The 26392-nt window shown below is 36.5% G+C and overlaps 2 protein-coding genes across 2 annotated transcripts in view; one reads left to right on the top strand and one right to left on the bottom strand.

The window, feature by feature from the left end:
* Window positions 1-7705: 7705 nt before the first annotated feature.
* Window positions 7706-16875, bottom strand: LOC145277887 (uncharacterized). The gene is made up of 3 exons (XM_080129878.1): window positions 15700-16875; window positions 10221-10498; window positions 7706-8535 (listed from the first exon to the last, which is right to left on the bottom strand). The coding sequence occupies exon 1, from the start codon at window positions 16873-16875 to the stop codon at window positions 16222-16224; it is 654 nt and encodes a 217-aa protein (XP_079986004.1). The 3' UTR covers window positions 7706-8535; window positions 10221-10498; window positions 15700-16221.
* The window catches only part of LOC145277886 (vesicle-fusing ATPase-like), a 104682-nt gene continuing 95102 nt past the window's right edge, over window positions 16813-26392 (top strand). Inside the window, exon 1 of the mRNA XM_080129877.1 lies at window positions 16813-16878. The gene's annotated coding sequence lies outside the window, so the exon portion shown is untranslated. The remainder of the gene's footprint in view (window positions 16879-26392) is intronic.

The following is a 26392-nucleotide window of genomic DNA, read 5'->3' as shown; positions in this document are numbered from 1 at the left end:
ACAAAATTGTCTGTGAGATGGGTATATATACTGATAACACCACGCTCTATAACAAACACGACAGGAAAACAAATGGACACATATCTAAAGAAATGGCAGAAACACTAGAGAATGACCTCTGATCTGTAGTGGAATGGGAACAAAATGGATGGTCACATTCAAAGCTGCCAAGATTAAACTTGTTTCCTTCAATAATTACAAGAAACCTTCTCTACCACCAATAACAATGGCCAATGACTCTTTATCTGAAAGTAAATCTTTTAAACTCCTCGGCCTAACGTTCACAGGAAACATGAGTTGGAACAATTACATTGAGAGTATTGCCAGGACCACTGCGAAGAACGCCACTAACACCCGAAAGTATCCTATACCTCTATAAGGCCACCGTTCGCCCATGTATGGAGTATTGTTGTTATATTTGGGCTGGTGCATCTGCTACTAGTCTCTCGCTCCTAGACAAAGTTCAAAAGAGAGTCGCCAACTGTCATCTAAGCTTCAGCCTCTGTCCCATCGACGAAATGTAGCATCCCTCTGCCTGTTCTACAAGTACTTTAATGGCGAATGCTCCGACGAACTGCAAGCACTCGTACCCCCTCAACGTAAATACCCCCAACAAACGACAAGCAACTAAATCCCACTCCTTCACAGTTGAGAACCCTAGATGTAAGAGAGCCTTCTACTTCAGTAGTTTCTTTCCCAAAACCGCTAGACTTTGGAATTTCCTTCCGGGTTCCTGTTTCCCCAACTGTACTGACATGCAGAAGTTCAAGAGTAACGTGAACAGACATCTTGCTGCCCAACTCCCCACATAGTACCCCTGTAGATTATATCCCTGATAGTAGCCCCCTACATCAAAGTGGCAATGTCCCTTGTTTGGGGTGAAAATGTAATAATAAAAAAAAATCTGAAAAATAAAAACAAACAAAAGAACGAAAAAATAACCCTGTTTCAATAGTGAAACCGTAAAAATCGAAAAAAAAAAAGAAAGAAAAATTTTAACATCGTTCGCTTTTTTTTGTTATGTTTTTCCGATATTTTTAAGAAGTTTTAACATCGTTTATATATATATATATATATATATATATATATATATATAATATTTAAGCAGGGTTATTACGTTCGATTATTCTTTATTTTCCATAGTGTTTTGATTTACCTCTCCCAACCCCCACCACACCACACACACACACACCTCCAAACACCCGGGTAACGCCCGAGTATCCCCACTAGCGTGGGTGCCTGGCGTTGTCCGAATGTTTGGAGGTGTGAAAAAAAAAAAAAAGAAGGCGGAGGTGTTAAAAAAAAAAGTGGTAGTAGGGAGGGGGAGGGGAATCAAAACACCAGTCGGCAGGCCATGTGGAGAGAGGTGTTAAAAGAATGGTAGTAGCAAGGGCGGGGAGGGCCAAGATGGAGAGAGGTGTTAAAAAAAAGTGGTAGTAGGCAGGCAGGCTCGAACCCGTGTCGCGAAGGGCGGAAAAGAAAGTGTAAAAACATCTGACGCGTTACCGATGCATACAAAGGCTTACTTCACAAGATCTCCGGCTATGGTATAGCTGGAAATGTCTTCTCAATTATCAAATCATTTCTCTCCGATAGGTTCATAAGAGTAGTAGTTGATGGGCCGAAATCAGAAGCTCACAGTATTAATACTGGAATCCCTCAGGGATGCATCTTGGGCCCAACTCTCTTCCTGATCTACATTAATTGAATGGTTTTGTGGATGCTTTCACTGCCAATGCAGAAACTGAGAGAGTGGCGCTGACAAGGTGTTAATGTGTCAGTTCTGGATCTGCAAAATGCATATCTTCAAATCCATGTTGACAAGTCATTATGGGCACTTCAAACGGTGATTTTTAGGGTCCAGCGCTTCTGTCTAATGCGTTTGGGATTTGGGTTGAATGTGGCGCCACTTATTATAAAATCTATTATAGATCATCAAAAATGCCATAGCAGCATATGTTGATGACATTTTCGTTGATGAAAGCATAGTTCCTACAGTTCCTGCATCACCAGTGCAGCAACATTTTTTGGACAATGGTTTGGTTTCCAAGGATCCATTTCAACTGTGAGATGGAGCCAGAGTACTTGGCTTGCAGGTCTGAGATGAGGATGGCACTCTCCGATAGAAACAAGGAAGTCAAATTCTGGAAATCTGTGATGGATTAATCCATTGGCTCATATTTTCTCTCTGTGGCAAACTTGTTGGTCGCTTCCCTGTGTGTGCAGATGGCTGAAAGTGGCAGTTGCATTTATCAAGCACCTCGCAACTGCAGTAACAAATGGCTAGGATGGTATGATCAAAAACCCTTCTCTCTGTCACATATTAGCAGGGACCTTGAACAGAGTACAATAAGCAGATCCCATTGGAGGAAACTGGTGTACAGACGGTAAAGAAATCACAGTCTGGGTGGATGCAAGCTGCATAGTTACGATGCAGCACTTAAAGGAGTTAATTTCACCCTTCAGTGGAAAGCGACAGTGTTACACTTGGTCAGATTTGGCGTGGTGGATTTCCGACACTTAAAATGGAAAGGCACATGTGACCATGAGTGCAGCTGGTGAGATGCTAGTCAGGTGACGATTTAGGAACCTTGTATTCACTGGTGGGAGAATATGGATTTACCATAGATGTGAAACTTATGAAATCCTGTCAGAACCGTGCCGATGATCTCACCAGAGTGCCATGTAGGTGGATGGATACGCTCAATGAAGGAAACAAACAATCGCTTGAGGGTTGCGCAATGGTAAAAAGATCACTGGACAAGGACCAGGTAGCTGACATCTATCATGAAAGTGAACATCCGGGTGTGAATGCTAGGTCGTTGTGAAAGCCTGTGAAACCTGTCGATTGATAGATTCAGCACCTGTTTGCTAGGAAAAAGGAAAACTCACCATGAAGATTAACTGGAGCAGGTTAGCGATGAATATAACCCACCACAATGGGAAGAATTTTCTAAATATCATCGACTGTGGTCCCTCTAGATTTGCAATATGACGACCACTGCACCGACAAGATACAACCACTGTTGTTCATCAGTTAGGGAATGTTTTTCTTGAGTGAGGCCAGGCGATGGAAATACTGACCAACAATGACACTGCACGAGTGAAAATGGAATTGTAGAACGATGTCATAGGATTGTTAAGACCATCATGGCCAGAAAGAATCTTTCAATATTGAAGGCACAAAATCACCCCGAAGGATGACATTTCACTTTCCACTGCAACGGCTGACACACTACATAGATACAATGCCTGAATAAAGGGCACTGAGGCTAATTAGCTGTCTGAACAAGATTTACTAAAGGGAAGTATGAAAAAGGAGACATCATTTGAGTTAAAAACCCACATGACAGGTGCACAATAAAATACAAGGCTGGTTGTGTTACTGAAGTGATCAGCTTGCTGTCCGTGAAAATTCATGAGGTGCCCCGTCACATTAAAAACTTCTGACCATTAATACAGACGCAATTATCATCGAGTAATAAAAGCAATTCTGAGGAATGTTTAATCTAAATTCAAATCTATTGGACAGTGATTCCGATGCCAGTAGCCTCCCAACTCATAGAGTGTCTCATGAAACTAGGACCACAAGCGAGAGTATGTGTGAGGGTGAAGCCTGCATTATTGCTCTTTGAAGAAGTACCCGACAAAGACGTAACATATACTACCCCTATGTTCTGATTGTAATCATGAGATTAGAAGGGAGTGTAGGGAAAATTGTAACTTACCTGAATAGTGTGTGTGTGTGTGTGTGTGTATTTTGTAGGGTTTGGTTGCTTAACAAGAAAAAAAATGGCGACTCACAGTTGCTTTTGACAAGTTGCTTTTGCTTTCGCAGTTGCTTTTACTTGACAATCATGCATGAGTAATGCAGACTCTTGGCATCTCAATGCAAATGGGACCATACCAAATGCATAAAAGGAACCGTAAAGAGAAGGAGAGGTTGAGTTGAAAGGTGTTTGATGGAGATGGACAAGTGCGACAAACTGTTTAAGTTAAGTAGAAAAATCGTGGTTGGAAAAAGATAAAACTGTATTAAAACTGACTTTCAAACTAGAAAATAATATTTATTAACTTTAATTTCTACTTTACGTGTAAACAACTGGAAAAAAAATCCACAATGAAGTAAATAAAAAACAATTAAATATTTTAGATTTTTAGGTCGGAGATCAATTTTCGTATATAACTTTAGCATAAAATGAACGCATGACAGGAAAACAAATGAACATATATTTAAAGAAATGGCAAAAACACTAGAGGATGACCTCCAATCTGTAGTTGAATGGGGACATAAATCGATGGTCACATTCAATGCTGCCAAGACTAAACTGGTTTCCTTCAATAATTACAAGAAACCTTCTTTGCCACCAATAGCAATGGCCAGTGACTCTTTATCTGAGAGTACATCTTTCAAACTGCTTGGCCTAACGTTTACAGGAAACATGAATTGGAACAATTACATTGAAAACATTGCCAGGGCCACTGCGAAGAAGGTAGGCTCTCTCTACCGTGCTAGAAACTACTAACACCCGAAAGTATCCTGTACCTCTATAAGGCCACTATTCCCTCATGTATGGAGTATTGCTGTCACATTTGGGCTGGTGCATCTGCTACTAGTCTCTCGCTCCTAGACAAGGTTCAAAAGAAAGTCCCAAATCTGATAGGCCCTGAACTGGCATCTAAGCTTCAGCCTCTGCCCCATCGACGTAATGTTGCATCCCTCTGCTTGTTCTACAAGTATTTTAATGGTGAATGCTCTGGCGAACTGCAGACACTTGTGCCCCCACGACGTAGACACCCTCGAAAAACTCAACAGGCAGCTAAATCCCACCCCTTCACAGTAGAGATCCCTAGATATAAAAGATGTTTCTACTCCAGTAGTTTCTTCCCCAGAAACGCTTAATTCTGGAATTCCATTCCAGGCCACTGCTTCCCCAACAGTACTGACATGCAGAAGTTAAAGTGTAACGTGAACCGACATCTTGCTGCCCAAATCCCAACATAGTACCCCAGTAGTAGCTGTTGCCCCTGATAGTAGCCCCCTACACCAAAGTGGCAATGTGCCTTGTTTGGGGTGAAAATGTAATAAAAAAAAAAAAAATGAAATGCAAATCTTGAAAGAATGAACCAACCCATGTATTCTTTTTATAGTAACATTTTGTACAAGAAATCTAACATGATTAACATGTGGGCATCAATCAAAAGTAAAATTGAAAAAGGTATGGCATCGTCGAACAAGCGAAAATAAGAGACATTATTTTTGCCCTTACACCAATCAAAATATGTAATGTGAACATTTAATAGCCACATTTAAGTCGAAATGTTCAATATAACAACTTGCTTAAGCACAGAGTAATTTAACCTGCTAAAAAGTATATAAAAAAATAAAATTTGATAAGTTTTCGTATTACAATTAATGAACCGCAGTCTGGTGGCAGCGATTGTCCATATCTGCAAAGAACGAGGCTCCATTTTTGGTTTTAGCATGTAGAACATTGATCTTAGAAAAGTGTTCTTTTCTTATTGAAAAAAAAAAAAAGGAATCTGCTCATATTTCTCACATAAAAATGGCTGACAGCATTGGTTGTACAAATACATTACCTTTTTTCTTTAGTTCTTCATTGAGCAAATCCTATCTGAATTACCTAAATTAACTCAAGTAAAATATTACATTGTCTTTTTTAGTTTCAATTTTTGTTTCTAAACTATGAACAAATGCGTGAATTCATTTTATGCAAAATGCATTTTCTAACTGGATTGTCAAAAAACAATTTTGTCAAATTCTCGTGATGTATTCAAGTGTAATATCTGTTCTGATGTTACACTTAAGTTAATCTGTCCTTGGTCAACGTAGGGAAACCCTTCTATACTAAGGCAAATTTTATTTTTGCCTGCTTCCAGAGAGCACATTTTGGGGAGCTGGTCCCCCTCCTCCATTAAAACAACCCTGTGTCATATCTTGTTCTCATGTGGAAGCAAATGAATACCAACTATTGAATGTCATTATAGCTAGGACAAAAAGTCGTTTTTGTAAAATTATTATTTAGGTAAAATCGGACAATCTGGAAAAATGTTTAATTTGTAGCAGCGACATTTCTTTCCTATTGCAGAGAACATGCAGTATTAATACTACAAACGGCAATAGCACCTCCATCAACAACAACCGCTATTAACGATGTTTGAAATGTCTGCTCGACTTCTATGTTGAGGGCTCATTGGAACAAAAATTTAACTTTGATTCTGATTTGTTCAATCAGAAACAAACTACTGTCAATAATTTTCCCCACTCTTTATCTGTGTCTAAATCCAAACGTAGATTCCATGAGCAGAGCTTCTTTCTCAGAAGTGCACGACTGTGGAACTCTCTTCCGTTTGCCTGTTTCCCCACCTGACTACAACTTGGATGTCTTCAAGTCCAATATAAACAAACTCCTGACAAACCGCCCCCTTAAGTAAGACACTCTATCAAAACCCCCAATACTAATGATTACTACAATACTATCTCATTGATTACTGTACTCACAATAACCCTTATCCCTGAGTGGCCTCCGGCCTTGATAAGTGGTGACCTCCATGTAAAAAAAATTTAAAAAATATGAGCAGAGCATAGGACCAGAGTTTATAAAAATGAGTGTTCACCACTATTCTAACTCTTTTGGACCACTAGAGGGTACAGCTGTCTAACTCATCCACATCACTCAGTACAACCACCAGGCTACTCTCTTGAAAGGCAGACTTAGCTTGCTGAGCCACCGGCATTCATATCAACAGGATGACTAATGTTCAACATAGTGACCTGTCATATACCATATGCCACACACACACACTCTTACAAACACACATGAACATATGTACATAGTTTCTCCTAAAAGCATTCTTCTGTTTTGAATTCTTCTCCATTCCCTACAAACAGGACATTTATCCTCCATATTATAGACTCTCCAACCTTTTCCCTCATCCAAACACCTGCTCATATATTCACGATTTACTAATCCATCCTCTATAATTACATGTAAACAAGGATGCTCTAATAAGGATGATATGAACGTCCTTTTTTTTTCAAGTAGATCTAGTGAAGTTGTTTGGTCACATGATGACTAATTAGACTGCCAGACGTATTAATTTCAACCAGATCTTTGAAGGACTACATCTAGAGCTTTAGCAGTTTGCACAGCAAGCAGAGAGATTCTAGGCACCTACAAAGATGTTGATTTGTCAACTTGACACTGAGCAAAGCTATCTTCACTTGAAGATACACTAAAAAGAAAAGATTTTCAGCAGCCAACATTTATTATTAATATTCCTTTCTTTTTATTGTTTTAACTTTCAGCAACTTACACCCAATGGTGTAGCTTACTTAAAGAAACATATGCATTTTGTTATTTATAAAAGGGCCTTGTTTTCCTTTCATTAGATGATCCCTTCATAAGAGATTATTACAGGAATTGGTCTAACTTACTTTTATTTTCTTTGCCTGTGCTTTTTAGGATTAGGTATCCAGAGATTTGTAGCCATGACATAAACAGTTCCAACTATGAATGGAGAAAGCTTAAATGAATTCCGATGTTTCTATATGATACAAACTGAACTAAACCCACTTTTCCAAATTAAACTTTAAACTTAGGTTAGGGCTAGAGTTAAAAAAAAAACAGTTTGGTTCGCATTGTGTAAAAGTCTGGAAACAATGTTACAAAATACACTTAAATACAAAATAAACAGTTTATTTCATTAAAACAACAACAAAAAACCTGCTAATAATACATTTAGTTTGTTTGGTAAAGTTTGTTAACTTCTCTCTTGGAGGTTGACAATTCAACACTCAGTCAGGGCGATATTAAGAATACAATTGCAAATTACTGAAGACTTCTACCTGACCCTGGCTGAAAGAACGAGAACATGTTACCCGCATGGATTAAATTAAAGATTCTGTTTGAAATTCTGTGTAAATTTCCAAGTTCAACAGAAAAATTCCCCAAGTTCGATAAGATACACCTAAAGAAGGTCTGGGTTAGGGTTATAACATTTAAGATGAGAACAGTAGTCAAGTGAACCCAAATATGAAGTTCGTTAATATTTGCAATCTCAAGTTTTCAATAAAAATTGGAATTGATGACATAAGTCCTGAAAGACACACATTGTCGGATAATACATATTTTGATGGTACTTTTTCTTTAGATGTCCATCGCAATATTGAATTATTATATGCCTTGAAAAAATTATTTAATTATTTTCAGGAACATCACCAGCAGAATAAAATTGTATCAACTGAAGTTAATCTTTTTATTAAGTGGAATGGAGGAGAAATGTAATTGGTTTTAGTGTTCAGTTTTTCTTTTTTGATGATTTCAAACAAATTCAACCGCAATTGGTAAAGAAAAACATATGTTAATGGAATCCTGCCAGCAATATTGTCATGAATGTTGCTATCTTTCTGTTGAAATAATGAAAAAAAAGTTGCCTCAATTCATTTTTTGTTATATTGTTGTTAATCTATGGCTTAATTGATGTGCTGTGCTGTGAAAAGCAGGTTTTAACCTAGAAAAGTAGAAAGAAAGAAAAAAATATTAGGACATAAGTAGTAAACCGAAAGAAAAAAAAAACATGGTTAGATTTAATGAAAAGGGAGATAATTTTGACGAATTTAACTTTTTTTTTTTTATTCTTTTTAGAAAAAAAAATTTGCGCTTCTTCATTATTAGAGCAAAATTCGAAAATTGAATTTTAAGTAAAACCAATAGTATCTATTTGTCATGTCACAGTAATGAACATATCCAAAAATTATGAAAAACGATAAGGTAGAAACTTAATAATTAATCAAAACAAGACAATTAGTGAAAGATTTTAGTAAATTGGCCCAAGTTTTACTTAACTCCTTTGTTAAAAATCGAACTCTCCAGTTTCTTTTTTAGCAAAATTCACCATTTTAGGAAGGAATAATTAATATTGCAAAATAAAGAACTATGCCATGTCAAAAGTTCTAAAACATTTACAAATTTTATCGCAACAATATTTGCATCATTTGAAAGAAATAAGTATAGGATGCTTCTACAGAAGACTCATATTGACCTGAAAATTTCTGCTAGCTATTTACAGAACAGACTGGAAGTATCTGAAGTGCTTTATGATTTGAAAGTTGAAAAAAAAATATAGGGTTTGTATTACTGTACACATAGATTCGAAAAAGTTGTCAAAAAACAAATATATAACAAACAAATGTTATCAAAGGCAAGATAAGTTACTTTTCTGCCAAACTGGATATATTTTTTGTTTTTATTCAATGTAACATATTTATTCAGCTCAAAAAACGTACAGTGTTTACCGATGTATTCGAAAATTCAAGATGGCGTCTCACACCCTCTTTAACACCGTAAGTTTGGGAAAAGGTGTTATAAATAAAAAACTATACAAAATACTATTAAAAACCCGCCGAATATATGTCAACCTATGTCACGGTAACATATATTGAGTGAGTTTTTAACAGTATTTTATTCGGTTTTTTTATTTATAACACCTTTTCCCAAACTTACGGTGTTAAAGAGAGAATCAGACGCCATCTTGAATGTTCCAATACATCGGTAAAAACTGTATGGTTTTCGAGCTGAATAAACATGTTACATTGAATAAAAACACAAAAAATATATCCAGTTTGGTAGAAAAGTAACTTATCTTGCCTTTGATAACATCTATTTGTTATATATTTGTTTTTTGACAACTTTTTCGAATCTATGTGTACAGTAATACAAACCCAAAAAATATATATGTAAAAAGGCAAACAATACTAATACAACTGCGGGAATTCAATCTGTCTAGGGTAAATTCTGTACAACAAAACAACATTTATTAGTATAGCCAATAAAACGAAAAAGTTGTCAAAAAATAAATATATAACAAATAAATGTTACCAAAGGCAAGATAAGTTACTCTTCTACCTACCTAGATAAATTTTTGTGTTTTAACTTATTTCAAAGTATTTATATAGTTTAAAACTTAAGCAATGCCAAGTCTAAGGTTAGAACAAGAAAAAATGCCATGGTGACATTTACTAGGTAAGTTTTGTCAGTGTTTTGTTTAATTTTTGATTTTGAAATGATTATCAAAACTCCCCAAATGACTGTTTCAGGTCGGACACGTTTTTCTTGTTCTAACTTAAATTCAGTACTACTTATGCTTTAAACTAAATAAACGATTTAATTGTAGATATCAGAAGACAATGTACTCACCGTTTTGCATGAAATGCATCTGAGAAAATTGTTTTCGCAATGTGTGTTGCATTCACTCTCAGTTGATTAAAAAACAATGCTTTAACGATTCAACAGTTTGCAACCAGTTCAAAACAAGTTTTTGCATCAATATGTGACAAGGGATGAAAAATAAGTCTCTTGCTCCATTCTTGAGTATAATCGACAGTCAACTAAAATGACCAAAAACACGAACATCAGCAGGCAAGGTTTTGGTTTCCATATTTTGGGATGCAAAAGGTATTTTATCCATTGATTACCTTAAGAAAGGAAGAATCATTAATAGAAAATATTACAGATCCGATTTCTTCATTTAAATGAAGACCTTTTTAAAGAAAATGAAGAAATCACCAAAAAAACAGCCACAAATGAAGAAAAAAAGGTGCTTTATACATCAGGACAATGGACCAAGTGTTAATTAACAAAACTATGAATTACACTTTGAATTACTCCTACATCGATCCTATTCTCCAGATCTGGTCCCCAGCAACTACTGGCTGTTTGCAGACTTCAAAAGAATGCTCCAGGGAAAGATTCTGCACCAATGAAGAAATAATGTCAGAAATGGAGGCGTATTTTGAGGTCAAAGATTAATCGTTCTATAAAAAATAAAAAAAATAGCATTTAAATCAGCATATCGCTCTAGAAAGAGACGATGTTTATAATAATCGAATTTTGCTGAAAAGTTGTTAGATTCAGGACTTATTGAATGATTTGTTTTTCTTTCCTTTAAAGAAAACAATTTAAAATCATCACAAGTAATGAATAATGACATCACAAAATTTTTAATAAATTAAATTTTTTATTGTTTACAACTGAAATATCGCCATTTTATTTTTTTTAATGTTACTAGGGGTGCTTTATAGATAAGAACCCATGGCTGGCAATATTCTTGAGTACAACCATACAAAATTAAACTCTGGTTCTTGAAATGGAAAACTAGAATATGTTTACTGATGGTTGCATTTTTTTTTTTTTTTTTTTTTTACATCAGTGGTGTGTGACTTGACCAAGAATTGAACCTTCGTTTCCTAGTTAATTTGCGAACACACCATTATGCCAGATTGGATCAATGCTTTCTCCTAAAAATTCATAAATATGCTGAATTCCAATTCTTCATTTGCAGTCTCCTCAATCCCTGAAAAAGGCACTGAAGTCCTACTACTAACCCTAAGACCAGATGGCAAGTCTCCCCCTACCTAATAAAAAAAAATAAAAAACACGAAAGAATAAACGGAAAAAAAATATATTATCGACCTCTAGCTACCATTTGCAGTCCCCCCCCCCCACACACACACACACAAATTAAAAAATTGCCGTTTTCTGGATAAAAAAAAAAAAGAAAAAACACAAATTATTTGCAAAAAAGTTTCTGTTCGAAGTTTCGTACATCAAGACTTGAAGATCTCCATCAGTACTGAAAATCTTTGGATGTCTATTTTGCATTTATACAAAAAAAAAAAAAAATAGAAACAGTAAAATGCAAAACGTACAAATATATATATATATATACATATACATACTTCAGAATAGTTTTTTTTAACAATCAGTTGGTATAGAAACCTGTGATTATAAGGTTTACAAAATATTACTGGCGGTAATATTCTATATGTTATCCCATCTAAATAAGAATTGCTCGATATGCAAGATAGAGCAAATAAATTAAATTGTGATTCAATGAATTTCAATTCAGTAAAGGCTGACAAATATTTTGTTTTACATTTTGACTAATATAAGAATATAAAATAATACACTGTATTATCTTAGCTTGTTTGTATTTTTTTGCAAATTATTTTTTTTCTGGTGTTTATTAAAAAAGGAAATTTTTTTTTTTTTTTTTTTGCTAAACTAAACCTTAGATTAGGGTTAAAAAAAAAAAAAAGAAAGTGTGGTTCAAATTCTGTAGACGCACCAGGAATTGAAATATATTACAAAGTTTCATTTTTTTTTTTTTTAATTTTCTTTTACTGACTTGGAAAACAAGTATCGTTGGTATTTATTGCAAATACAAGTTTGGTGATCAATCTATGTTGTGCCAACCATCTCATGATGCTAATGTTATTGGAAGTTTGTACAGCTCTCTTTTATAGAAAGATTTAGAAAACAATACTCTAAGACTGATATGAAGAGTTTTTCAAGGCGTCAAGAAAAAAGTAAAACTAAAAAAAATAAAAATAAAAATCAAGCGGCAAAAAAAAAAAAAAAAAAAAAGAAATGTACAGGTAAATCAATTTATTAACATTGTTGCATTTTTTGTATTGTTTTTTTTTTTTTTATTTCTGCAAATTATTGCTTTTTTTACTTTTCTGTGTTTGCATATTTTTTTTTTGTTTTTTTTTTTTTATTTCTGCAAATTATTGCTTTTTTTACTTTTCTGTGTTTGCATATTTTTTTTTTTGTTTTTTTTTTTTTATTTCTGCAAATTATTGCTTTTTTTACTTTTCTGTGTTTGCATATTTTTTTTTTTGTTTTTTTTTTTTATTTCTGCAAATTATTGCTTTTTTTACTTTTCTGTGTTTGCATATTTTTTTTTTTTTTTTTTTTTTTATTTCTGCAAATTATTGCTTTTTTTACTTTTCTGTGTTTGCATATTTTTTTTTTTTTTTTTTTTATCCCATCTATATTACAGTTTTATAAAGGTTGATGATGTTGTTTAATAGACACCCAAAGATTTGATGTAGGCACGATGTAAACAGTTCCAACTATGAATGGAGAAAGACAAATAAAATACATGTGACAATTAAGAACGCTGCTGCTCGCCCCATATTAAAAATGGCTTTCTAACAAAGCCCCCTCTCTCCCCATGTTAAGAATGGCTTTCTAAATAATGACATCATTATTTCAGCATAGACTGTAATCTGCACAAGTACAAAAAAAATTCCCATTTTGTACATTCAGGCCGTTCAGCAAAACTTGTGACCATTTACCAATGTTAAATGAGTTTGGTGAAACTCAGCGTTGATGTCATTAAGTACTGCTATTTTCTTTGCTGTTGATTGAGCAACTATTGAGCAACTATACCAAAAGATTTTTTTTTTTAAAGTTGTTTCTTCAACTTCGGAAACCCAGACACGAAGGCTAAACAAACCATGTTGAAGGATAGGTTTTGGATAATCAGTCTGGTAGCATAGCTTTGTTATTGTCAGGTTGATGTATGGTTCTGTTTAGTCCTAGGAGGTTCATCCTCCCAGGCTTTTCCTTCAGTGTGAGAAGGGGTTAGATTATTGCTAATCAAATTAAGCGCTCCTACTAGCGATTGCTGACAAGGCTGCTGAGGCACTTTTTGTAGGTCACTCATCCTAGTAAGCTAGCTTTCTAAAACCTCCTGAAGAAGTAAATAAAACCATGTGGAAACTCAATAATAATAATAATAATAATAATAATAATAATACTCCCCTCCCGAAAGAAACAATGTGTACACATGTGGCAGCATCAGCTTCTGTTGATACCACAAAAACTAAAACAACAACAAAAAAATGCTGGCTGAAGGAAAGCACCATCCAGATTTCCACTAAAAGAGCATCGTAAGAAAACGAATCTGGAAGGGGGAAGGTTAATTGTCACTCAAATACCAGAGAAGACCAATAACTGTGTTCAGTGAGAAATCAATGGTAAACTACTGTTGCAATAATGCAAATTGATTTACAATGCTTATCAAAAGAAGCAGAGTTTCAGGGAAGAGTTGCTGTCACTCAGACTCCAGGGAATACCACCTGTTTTTGCTAGTGAGCAATTACCGATGACTTGTGTGAAAATTGTTAGAAAATAAACACAATTGAAAATTTAATACCTACTATTTTCAAAAAATATAATAAAACAACATGATTGGGGGGGGGAAAGGAGCACTTTTGCAAAAATAAAATGGTTGACCATAGTCGAGGGTGATCTGTAGGCTCCTTTTAGATTAGCTATTGTATACAGGTGTAGATGCTACTCCTTGCCCAGGATTACTGTGAACTTTTGCCTTATAATGCTGAGTGTTTAGCAAGAGAACATTAAGTAACATTTTTTTTTTTTTTTTTTTTTTTACATCAGTGGTGTGACTTGACCAAGAATTGAACCTTCGTTTCCTAGTTAATTTGCGAACACACCATTATGCCAGATTGGATCAATGCTTTCTCCTAAAAATTCATAAATATGCTGAATTCCAATTCTTCATTTGCAGTCTCCCTAATCCCTGAAAAAGGCACTGAAGTCCTACTACTAACCCTAAGACCAGATGGCAAGTCTCCCCCTACCTAATAAAAAATATAAAAAACACGAAAGAATAAACGGAAAAAAATATATTATCGACCTCTAGCTACCATTTGCAACCCCCCCCCACACACACACACACAAATTAAAACATTGCTGTTTTCTGGATAAAAAAAAAAAAAAAAGAAAAAACACAAATTATTTGCAAAAAAGTTTCTGTTCGTCGAAGTTTCGTACATCAAGACTTGAAGATCTCCATCAGTACTGAAAATCTTTGGATGTCTATTTTGCATTTATACAAAAAAAAAAAAAAAAATAGAAACAGTAAAATGCAAAAAGTACAAATATATATATATATATATATATATATATATATATATATATATACACATATATACACTTCAGAATAGTTTTTTTTTTAACAATCAGTTGGTATGGAAACCTGTGATTATAAGGTTTACAAAATATTACTGGCGGTAATATTCTATAAGTTATCCCATCTAAATAAGAATTGCTCGATATGCAAGATAGAGCAAATAAATTAAATTGTGATTCAATGAATTTCAAAAAACCTTTATTGAAATGAAGTGGTTGAGTTTCATATCAAAGATTTTTATTATTTTAAGCAAGACAAAGAATACTTTAGAAAATTAATCTCCTTAACCTATAGGGTTTTGATGTCTACCATCTCATCAGAGGAGAGGAAATATTAGCAAATATTTATAAAGGTATGTACCCTATTTGCTAAAATCAGTGAGACATGTAAAGTCAAAGTCAACATAATTAATTTATTAGAAGTCCTGTAGCAAGAGGAATTGCAGAAAAGGATATGAAAATTAATTTTCATATTCTTTGATATGAAACTCAACCACTTCATTTCAATAAGGGTTTTTTGAAATTCATTGCATCACAATTTAATATATATATATATATATATATATATATATATATATATATAAGTGTACACAAAAAATAATGCAACCACGTAAATAAATTAGTAAAAAAATAGATGAAATGCAACAACGTAATTAAATTACGGGCACATGACTTCCGGTTAATATCGGAGTCGGTCCTCTTGAGGTGGGGGTCATCCCAGGAATTACCTCTTCCTCCGAGAATGGGGTTTGCTCTTGCACCCACCAAGAATGTGCCCATTCTTGGTGGGAAAGCGGTTGAATTCCTGACTATAAAATGACCTCATATCTAACCTAGCTGCAATTTTTCTCTTCGCCGTTTCAATAACCTCGGTTTCATTTTGTATGGTTACCTTTTAGAGGTTGTTGTAATTTGTTCGTGGATTTTACCGAGCATTGTCAGCCATACGATCAACACCACAGCACAGTTTTTGTTTGGTTGTTTACTTTTCTTACGTAACTGAATTCCACGTGTATTACCGCGTGTTTATGTTTGAGGTTTGTCTTTTTCTACGAGAGAGAGAAAAAGAGAGAAACAATTATCAGTCTAAATAAACCCATGATCACATTAATTAGCGTGTGTGTGTTTCTCACAAAAAAAAAAAAAAAATCTATACACGTAAGGTCGTTTTTTGGTTGTAAATCGTTACCGGATTTTACCGAGCATTGGCATCCATGGGATCCGCTATTTACAACAACTTTTTTTTTTTTTCTTTTTTTTCAACTTTCCATACATGTTTCCATGTTTATGCGCATATGTGTTGGGTCGTCTTCTTTCTACAATTTAAATAAAATCCAGGCAAAAAAAAAAAAAAAAAGCTCAAAGGTTTAAATAAAATCATCATCACGTTTATTACACTTTCTTCCATTTGTTATCACAAATCTTTAAGAGAGAACGAAGCTCCACACGAACAACCTTGTTCAGCTTGTGGATTTTTTGTCACAGCGAAGGAGCTCCGTATAAGTTCCTCTTCGTAATCAACAGTCGACCCTTTCAAAAACTCGAGAGAATCTTCATCAATTACAACCTTGACGCCGTCTCGCTCAAAAAGTCTGTCGTCTTCTTTCACTTCAGTGTCCAAATCAAATTTAGTTTGGAAACCTGAGCAACCTCCGCCCTCAACCGAGACTCGGAGAAGACAGTCTGGCCCCAACTTCTTCATTTTTAACACGCACCGGTCACTAATGATGATAGAATCTCCATCTTTATTGTTGTTGTTCGCATAGTCCGGACGGGTTGTGGCTGACGAACACCTAATCGGTTCGAGATGGAAACCTCTCAGAGCAATAGAAAACGACGAGGATAAAGGGGTCCTCAGTTGGGAAGACGATTTCACTGCCTGTAGTAAAGCATTGCGTAAAAACACAGCCATCACGTCGCTATGTTTTCGTTTCACATTCACCAATTCTGACGTCAGAACCGGAACTACATTCAGAATGGCGTCTAACTTTAGTTTCGTATGTTTACACGTTAATTGCATTTGCTGGTCCTTGTTGAGATTGTTTGGACGCATTTTTGATGAAAACATTATGTATGTACTTACATGGCGTTTCGGAATTAATATAAATTCTAAGAATTACGAAAAATGCTTCTCCTCCTGCCGTAAAATTTTTTACTAGTAATTATTTTTCTGTACTTGTACAGTTTAATCAAGACATTAAAAAATGAAAATATCGAAAAAAAGGTTATAGTGTACATATCCGTTTTGAACTGAAGATCTCCGAAAAAATTTTTCACTTAATTTGATCGAGTATTTTTTTTTTTTTTTTACAGCGGAAAAACACGTTTTTATGACAGCACGTTGAAGGCAGGTCTTGGATTTTTTTTCTTAATTTTTGCTTGGAGTTTAGAAACGCCACGGGGAGATAACTCCGGTTAAAGCGCCGACACTTCCTCCCCATCTTTAATACTAGCTTTTCTTCCAAAAAATCGAACATTTTGCTCGGTATCATAACAAATTGTTTTTTCGCTGTAAAACAAAAACTACTTGATGAAATTAAGTGAAATTTTTTTCGGGGAACTTCATTCCATAACGGATACGTACAATTTAAACTTTTTTCGATATTTTCATTTTTTTAATGTCTTGATTAAACTGTACAAGTACCTATTTTTCTATTGGATCATTGGCGGATCTGAACGAGTTCCCTCTCCCCCTGCCATAAAATTAATTCCTTTTTTTACGTTTTCTTAATTTTTTTGCGGATTGTCTTCGATAACAGATTTAACTTTCATATTAGCAAGAAAAAAGTTTATTTTATTAATGACTTTTTATATGCGGGATCACTTTTCAATTATAACGTTCTTTTAAATTGATATCCCACTTTGCGGTCGTTCTTCCTTATAGATGTTAAAAGTCATTAAATAAACTTTAAAAAAAAAAAAAAAAAAAAACAGTTCCTGCTAATATGAAAGTTAAGTCTGTTATCGACGATAATCCACAGGAAAATAAGAAAAACTGAAGCTGAATTAATTTTACGGCAGGGGGAAAACTCGTTCAGGTCCACCAATGATCTAATAGAAAAATAATTACTAGTAAAAATAAAATTTATCGAGTATTATCGTATGTTTTTAATGTGGAAGAGTTGTGCGACCAATTCAGTATGTAAAACTGACTAATCTACCTCGACTTAAATTAAGGGTTCGCCATTTTCAAACAGAAAGTAATTGTGGATGATTCTTTTGTAAAAAAACATACATCTAGCAAATCTTCTCCTCAATCAATTGTCGTAAATGTTTTAAATATTTCCATATGATGCTTAAGTACATAATGAAATGCGTTGGTTTAATATATTTCCATATGATACTTAAGTACATAATGAAATGCGTTGGTTTAAAAGATCACCAATCCACACGAATGCCCATTCATCTTAAAATAAAGGGGTTTGTTTTTACAATAAGACAGAAGTACAAAACACAAATATATAACAAATAAATGTTACCAAAGGTAAAATAAGTTACTCTTCTACCTACCTGAATAAGTTTTTAGTGGTTTTACTTACTTTAAAACATTCATTTGTTTTGAAAAACAAGTAGTATTTTGTTTGGAAGTTGATTTCAATAAAGATGTGTTTATACGGCCTGCGATTTTTCAAGTTGACTTAAATAATCTGTTGCTCGTGTCGGTGCATGTAGCACACCTTCCAACTCCACTTCCTGTTCCCTCCACACCCCTTTTTATGCACCTGGTATAGTCTCATTTGCATAGGAACAGCGAGAATCTACATTACTCATGCATGACTGTCAAGCACGAACACAACTGTGCGTCACCATTTTGAACTTTTCTTTTTGTTAAACGACCAGAACCTCCCAAGCACGCATACACGCTAGTCAGGTAAATCACGATTTTCCTTACACCCTCTCCTGATTTCATGACTACAAACAGGGTAGGGAGACAGTATTCGTCTTTGTTGGGTACTTCTTCAAAGAGGAACGATGCAGGCTTCATCCTTACACATATTCTCATCTGCGATTGGAGTTTCATTAGCTGGGAGATTACTGGCATCAGAATCACTGTCCAACAGATTTGAATCCAAATAAATTAAATGCTCACTATTCTCAGAATCGCTTTCATCACTCGATGATAATTATGTCCATATTACTGGTCAGAGGATGTTATGAAGTACCACATTAATTTTCACAGATTGCAGGCTGATCACTTCAGTAACGTGACCAGTCCTATATTTTGTTGTGCACTTGCCACATGAGTTTTTGACCCAAACGACGTCTACTTTTCTATACTTTCCTCTAGTCACCTCGAGTTCAAACAGTGAGTTAGCTTCAATGCTCTTTATTTGCACATGGCGCAGTGAAAGGTGAAACAACGTCCTTCATGGTTATGTTGTGCCAGTAGACCGCCTCCAATATTGAGCAATTCTTTCTGGCTGTGATAGTCTTAACAGTCCTATGACTTTGTTCTACAATTTTATTTACACTTGGTGAGTAGGCACATCGAAACCGCAGATGTGCATCCCAATTTATTTGCGGACTGTTATCCTCATCTTCATTGTTGTTGTTTCAGGACATTTCGGCCAACTATTTCTCTGGTGTTTGTCAAGTGGTTAACCGCGATGGGATAGGAGTGCTGAATCTCTTAATTGTATCCTCAGTAATAGTTGTTGTCGTCTCACCACGTTTTGAAGACAGGAATGATAAAAAAAAATACATTTGGATTTATAAGTAGTCGCACAGTGGATAGAGGCGTTGAGTCTCTATGGTTCCAGGTGAGCATTGTCTGAAGATAGCAGTTTCAATCCTACCCAAAGCCGGCGAGAGAAATGGTTGGCTAAAACATGATGAGACGACAACAACTATGGAAGGCAATAATTGCTGAGGATACAGTTAAGAGACTCAGCATTCGTATTCCGTTGCAGTTAACCACCTGACAAAAGTCAGAGGAATAGTTGGCCGAAACGTCATGAAAAACAGTTATGAAGAAGAGGATAACAGTCCACAAATAAATAAATAAACAAATTAATCATCTCAAAGATTCCAGTAATAAAATAATATACATTCCAATTCTTCGCAAATTCTCCAAAGTCTTTGCTAGTGAATGCAGCGTCATTGTCGGTCAGTCCATCAGCGGGCCAACTATGTGAGACAAAAGCATTGGCCTCTAAAAATAACTGTGATTTCTTTACCATCTATACACCAGTTTCCTCCAACGGAATCTGTTTCTCATACTCTGCTCACTCTCTGCCAATATGTAATAGAGAGAAGCGTTTTTGATCCTATCATCCCAGCTCTTTGTTATTGCAGTTTTTAGGTGCTTGAAACAGCCACAGTGCCTTATCCACATGGATTTGAAGCAATGCATTTTGCTGATCCAGAAGCAACACATTGACTACTTTTTGCTGCCACTCTCAGTTTCTGCGTGCACACTTTTGCATTGGCAGTGAAAGCATCCACAAACCGTTCAATCCATGGTAGTTAAACACTGGATGCACCTTCTGTACTGGATGTAACCTCTGTACTGGATGCAACTTCTGTTTCTGCTCTTGCACGACTACCATAAAAGGAATTAGACTCTTGGGTGGGCCAAGTTCTTCTTCTGGATATGGCAACAGCCATCCATTCTGCTGCCACTGTAGGAGCTCATTCTCATAAGCATCCCTGGCATGACAAAATACCACATATTCCTGCATGCCATGAGTCAATTTACTGGGAGACTATTTATCCCTTTCCATGATGCAGTCCATTCTTTGTTGCTGTGATCATACATCACGCTAAAGTCTGATCAAGCAGTACATCTTGAATCAGATATATGCCACTGAGTTCCTTAATCATATCAATCCCCAGCAGTAGATCGAAGCCCAACAACTGTTTATCTACAACTAAGGTCTTAATGTTGACAACCAGGCTAATCTTCACCTTTATTTTGTCATATCCTTGGCAATTCAACATCCTTCTGTCAGCTGTTAGGGCTCATGCTTCCAAAAGCGATACACAGCTTTACTCACCAGCGTCTGTGAATACCCAGAATCGATTAACACCATGCACTCTTGTTCATCTACATGTATTTTGATGAAGGCGAGTTTCTTGGTCTTCAGTTACTTAGGGAGGAGACTAACGCTGATACCTCCTCCCCTTTGGCGTTTTGAAACAATGTATCTCACAATGAACCTTGAGCATTTGACTATCTGGCCTCTCTTGGTAGCTCTGTAAGCAGTCCTTCGCTATGTGGTTTGTATCACCACACCTGTAGCAAGTAATTTTTCTACCATCATCATGCGCCTTGGATTCTGAAGGTGTCCATCTGGCAGAGGTTACAGCAAATTCTGCGGGGCCTTTTTTGTCAGTCATGACTACTCTCATTTGGGTCAACAGTTGTGCTGCTTTCATCCTGGACGAGGCATGCAATAGATGTCTACCATGTGGCGATAATCCAGACACAAATGCATTTGAACAACTGTCCCCAACCAATCGATCCAGCAAAAAACTTGTCTACCGTCTCATCTGCACACCTTCTTCCAACTCACCTCCTCATTCCCTCGACGGTCCTTTTTATGCAACTGGTATAGTCTCATTTGTATAGAAACAGCGAGAGTCTGCATTACTCATGCATGACCATCAAGCACATAAACAATTGTGCATCACAGTTTTGAACTTTTTTTTATTAGTGACCAAACTTTATTTAGTATGCATGCACTAGTCAGGTAAGTCACGATTTTCCCTACAGCTATGTGAGAACAAGAAAAATAATCGCGATGGTACTCTTATATCTTTGAAGTCTTGATAGTAGCTCAAAACTAGTAAATTAAACAAAATACTAGTAGAGCCCACCCAATGAATGCTACCATTAAAAATATGCAACAAATAAATGCTACCAAAAGCCTACTCTTTTACTTACCTAGATGCGTTTTGTGTCTTTTAACTTATTTTAAACTGTTTTTTTTAATTAAAAATAAACGTAGTATAAAGCCTAGTGAGTTAGAATGAAAACAAAATCAGAGCCATACTTGAGCCTCGATAATCGTTCAAAAATCAAAAATTAAACAAAATAATGATTGAAAGATATTTAATTCATGTTTCATCAATTGTGAGGAAATCTAATTTCTACCGCTTCTTGATTCAGAAGTGAAGCAGAATAAGCTCCTCTAACTATGGTACTCTTTTTCCGATAAATCTGTTATTACTACTCTGTCCTTGTTCCAGAAGACTTAGCATAAGCTTGCTAGCAGAGGGCTGTACTCTTTCATTCTTTAGATGTGGTGAATCCAAGTGCTTCCTCTGAATTGACTGGGTTTAATGATAGACTCAAGTTTCATCCTGCATAATCACAATTTTGAAAAACTTTGATTCATCTTCTGAACACATCTCCAAATTCATCACCAAGTATTTGGCGCTTTCTTGTTTCTGGAAAGGTATCAGCAACCTGAAATCTATCTCGCAGACATCTTATCCATATGCAAATGGTCATGAATAACAGTTTCTATAAACCCTATACTATACTAAGGCTAGCACAATAGAATATTTTTTTCATTGTTTTGACTCCTGAGTATATATCTGTTGATATCTTATATGTTCTTGGTTGATTAATTGTGTCGGATATGTAGCAGAAACAAATGAAAATTTTTTCTTTTAACGAATCAATGCCTCTCCCCTGTGCTATTTATCCACATACTGACCAATCAGGTGTACGGCGCATTGATCCTTCCTATCCCCTAAGGAATTCGGCCAGCATCCTGTTTAAGGAATAAGAACTCGTCCTTACTGAGAGAAACACCAAACAGAACAGACCTCTTTTCTTCTCTCTCTCCACCTCAGTGTTATTTCTAATGGTATCGACGATTCCACTGGAATAACTACTGTGATAGCACCAGGTAGCCGGAGTCCAGCTTTTGACCAGGAACCTATCACATTCTCCTTAATAAACCTTTTCTGTGTTACCTTTATGAAGTTGTTACATTCGTCATTTCAGAAGCTTGTATTGAATTATTTATTTTATTAGGTTGTGCCCTAAATGCATTCTATTCCCTAAAATGGTGACCCCCACGTGATATACAAGTAATTCTGAATGGCGAACCTTTTTTCTTAATTTTTTTGTAAAACTCGACACAGCATAGAAAAGCCAGCGACCCCCCCCCCCTCAAAAAAACCCCGCCATTTTACACTGACGAGCGAAAACAACCTTTCAATGTCGCTTATCACTTGAGAATTTTTAGAACATTGTTCTAACTCTGGACATTCTTTTCGCTGAAAAGAAAGACAAAACATTCTCGTCGACCAAGATAAACTAAAAAGCTGAAATATGGTCAAAGACACGTGTCACATAAAAAAAAGCTGAAAATGTGTTAACGGAAACGCATTTCTCACAGTTTCACAGAGAAAAATAAAACGTTCCAACTGGATACGTTTCCTTGAAACAAAAAAAAAAAAGAAGTGACTTAACATATTTTTTTGTTTTGGCTAAGAAGGACGCAAGCATGCACGCACACACGTGCGTACACATACACACTCAAGCAAGAGACAACCGATACAGAAAAGAAAACTTTTCCAAAAATAAAAAATATATATATGTATATATAACATTTCTCTTCGTCTCTCGGCCAAAGAAAATGTAAGTACCCTTTTAAAAAGATTTAACTTCAGGCTTTACGTATATACACATTTAAAAGAAAAACTCTCTCTCTCTCTCTCTCTCTCTCTCTCTATATATATATATATATATATATATATATATATATATATATATATACACATACACTAACAAATAAAAAAAAAAATAAAAAAACACACGCATATATTAACTCTTTTACCACTGCCTTTTCCTTTCAAGAGTATATTTTTCTATTTTATTTTTTGTGGAATCTTTTTTTTAGTCTTTTAAGTATTTTCTCTTGTAATTTTTTCCTTGTATTAAATATTTCCCCTTTTTCCTCACGTGGTCCTTCGACAATGTCCTGTCTATATTTCGGATAGTTAATATTTTTTTGGTCTGTTGTCGCTTTCTTTATATATATAAGCACATAAAGTAGTTGCCGCGAGCCTTTGCAATGATGTCACAACCTAACGACATCATGGATATGGCTATTTTAAAAGCCATTGAGAGACTCACTCATGAGGTAAAAAAACTTGGCGAGCTGGAGCCGCAGTCGCGCATGCACCGACTCCAGACTAACTCCTTACATTCACGCCACTACCGTCGCCACCACCGCCACTCAAACAAGCCGAAATTGTGCTTTTATCACAGTCGTTTTGGTATGGAGGTGCGGAAATGCAAAAACCCCTGTTCGTACATGAACCAGGGAAACTAAGGTCTGGGGAGCTGAGCACGGCAGGCTCTCCACGGGATATTTTCAACAACCGTGCCTAGTTTATCACAGACTCCCTATCCCAAGCACGTTGCTTGGTTGATACCAGAGCGGCCTGCAGTATCTGGCCACTGAAACTTCTCACAGAGAAGCCTCCAGTGTCGTCCATCACACTGCAGGCGGTAAATCACTCCCTCATCCCCATGTACGGTCAAATTTCTCGTTCTCTGGACTTGGAATTACGGATAGACTTTACGTGGGTCTTCACTATAGCAGATTTACCCTACCCCATACTAGGCGTGGACTTCCTGCACCACTTCAACCTGATAGTGGATATGCGCAGTAAAAACAAACACCCCCTCTATCAGACCAGTATTCTTCATTGCCACTTCAGATAACCCGTATCACTCCTTACACTCCTACCCGGAGTTAACAAATTTAAATTTTGTGGTAAGCGAACCCACATACACCACAAAACACCACATCGAGACCACTGGTGGTCCTGTTTTCTCACGCCCTCGGCGCCTCCCTGCTGATAAACTTAAGGCAGCAAAGGCAGAATTTAACCATATGATGCAGCTAGGAATAATACGCCCCTCGTCCAGTCCATGGGCTTTCCCTTTGCATATGGTCCCGAAACGAGACGGAGATTGGCGTCCAACTGGGGACTATCAACGACTCAATGCCATGACGGTACCTGATTGTTACCCAATCCCACATATACAAGACTTTGCTTCCTGTCTACATGGTTGTAAGACCTTCTCCAAACTAGACCTAGTTAAGACTTACCATCAGATTCCAGTGAATCCGGCCGACATACCCAAGACTGCGGTAACGACTCCATTCGGAGCGTTTGAATTCTTAACTATGCCCTTTGGTTTACGAAACGTGGCTAGCACATTTCAGCGCTTCATGGCTGAAGTAGTGTGTGACTTGGACTTCGTCTATAACTATATAGACGACATTCTCGTGGCAAGTGCCTCACCTGAGGAACATGTCACTCACCTCCGCCTACTATTCAAACGGTTTCAGCGATACCAGGTTAGGATTAACCCTGGTAAATATGTTTTTGGTGCATCGTCACTAGTTTTCCTGGGCCACATTATCAGCCCAGATGGTATATCTCCGCTACCGGGAAAGGTGAATGCTCTACAAAACCTTCAACTACCCACTTCACTTCACCAACTAAGGCACTTCCTCGGTCTCTTACACTATTACAGACGTTTCATCCCACACTGCGCGGATCTCCTAGCTCCTCTTTCCCACCTGTTACGTAACAGGAAGAATAAAAATGAGCAAATCTCACTTAATCCAGCTTAAAGCTTTTAATGAAGTGAAAACAAAACTGGCGACAACATCTCTACTTGCACACCCTGTACCCGATGCCCAGTTTTCTCTGGTCATTGACGCATCAGGTACAGCTGTAGATGCAGTGTTGCAACAGCAGCACCAACAACAGTTACAACCTCTCGCATACTTTTCAAGACAGCTGAAACCGGCGGAACAACGTTACAGCATGTTTGCTTGTGAACTCCTGGCAATGTACCTCGCAGTGAAACATTTCTAGCATTCACTCGAGGGCCATCAATTTGTGATCTACACTGATCATCGTCTGCTGACATATGCACTGCGTTCTAAGCCGGACAAATATTCTCCCTGCAAAACACGCCACTTGGATTTTGTTTTGCAATTCACTAGTGATATCCGACATATCTCAGGTGAGCAGAATGCTGCGGCAGACGCTTTGTCCTGCCTTCTCATTAATTCTCTGTCCTCACCATCGGATATCGACTTGCAGCAGATGGCCTTAGACCAGCCAAGTCTGGACTCGTTGGATCCATCGTCACCTGAATTTGCATCTTGCAAATTCGCATACCTGCTCGTACCTACCTCGGACACGCAGATCATTTGTGACACTTCAATGGATTCACCTCGATCATTCATTCCATTGACTCATCGTAGAGTTGTTTTTGACACCCTACACAATTTGGCACACCCCAGATGCAGAGCCACAGTGAAGCTGATTACAGCTAGATTTTTCTGGCCAAATATGAGGCATGATATCACTGCCTGGACACGTTCCTGTGTATCCTGCCAAAAGTCAAAGGTGCACAAGCATATCCGTGCACCCCTTGGCCATGTGCACATCGACCTGGTTGGACCTTGGCTGGTCAGTCAAGGATTTACTTATCTCCTGACCTGTATAGACCATTTCACACAGTGGCCTGAAGCCATTCCCCTCACAGACATTTCGGCTGAGTCTGTAGCGCGAGCCCTTATATCAGGCTGGATATT

Source organism: Euprymna scolopes, chromosome 6, assembly GCF_053919585.1.
Source record: "Euprymna scolopes isolate OS-2025 chromosome 6, ASM5391958v1, whole genome shotgun sequence".
Taxonomy (NCBI): Eukaryota; Metazoa; Mollusca; class Cephalopoda; order Sepiida; family Sepiolidae; genus Euprymna; species Euprymna scolopes.
This window is presented reverse-complemented; position numbering and strand designations above follow the sequence as displayed.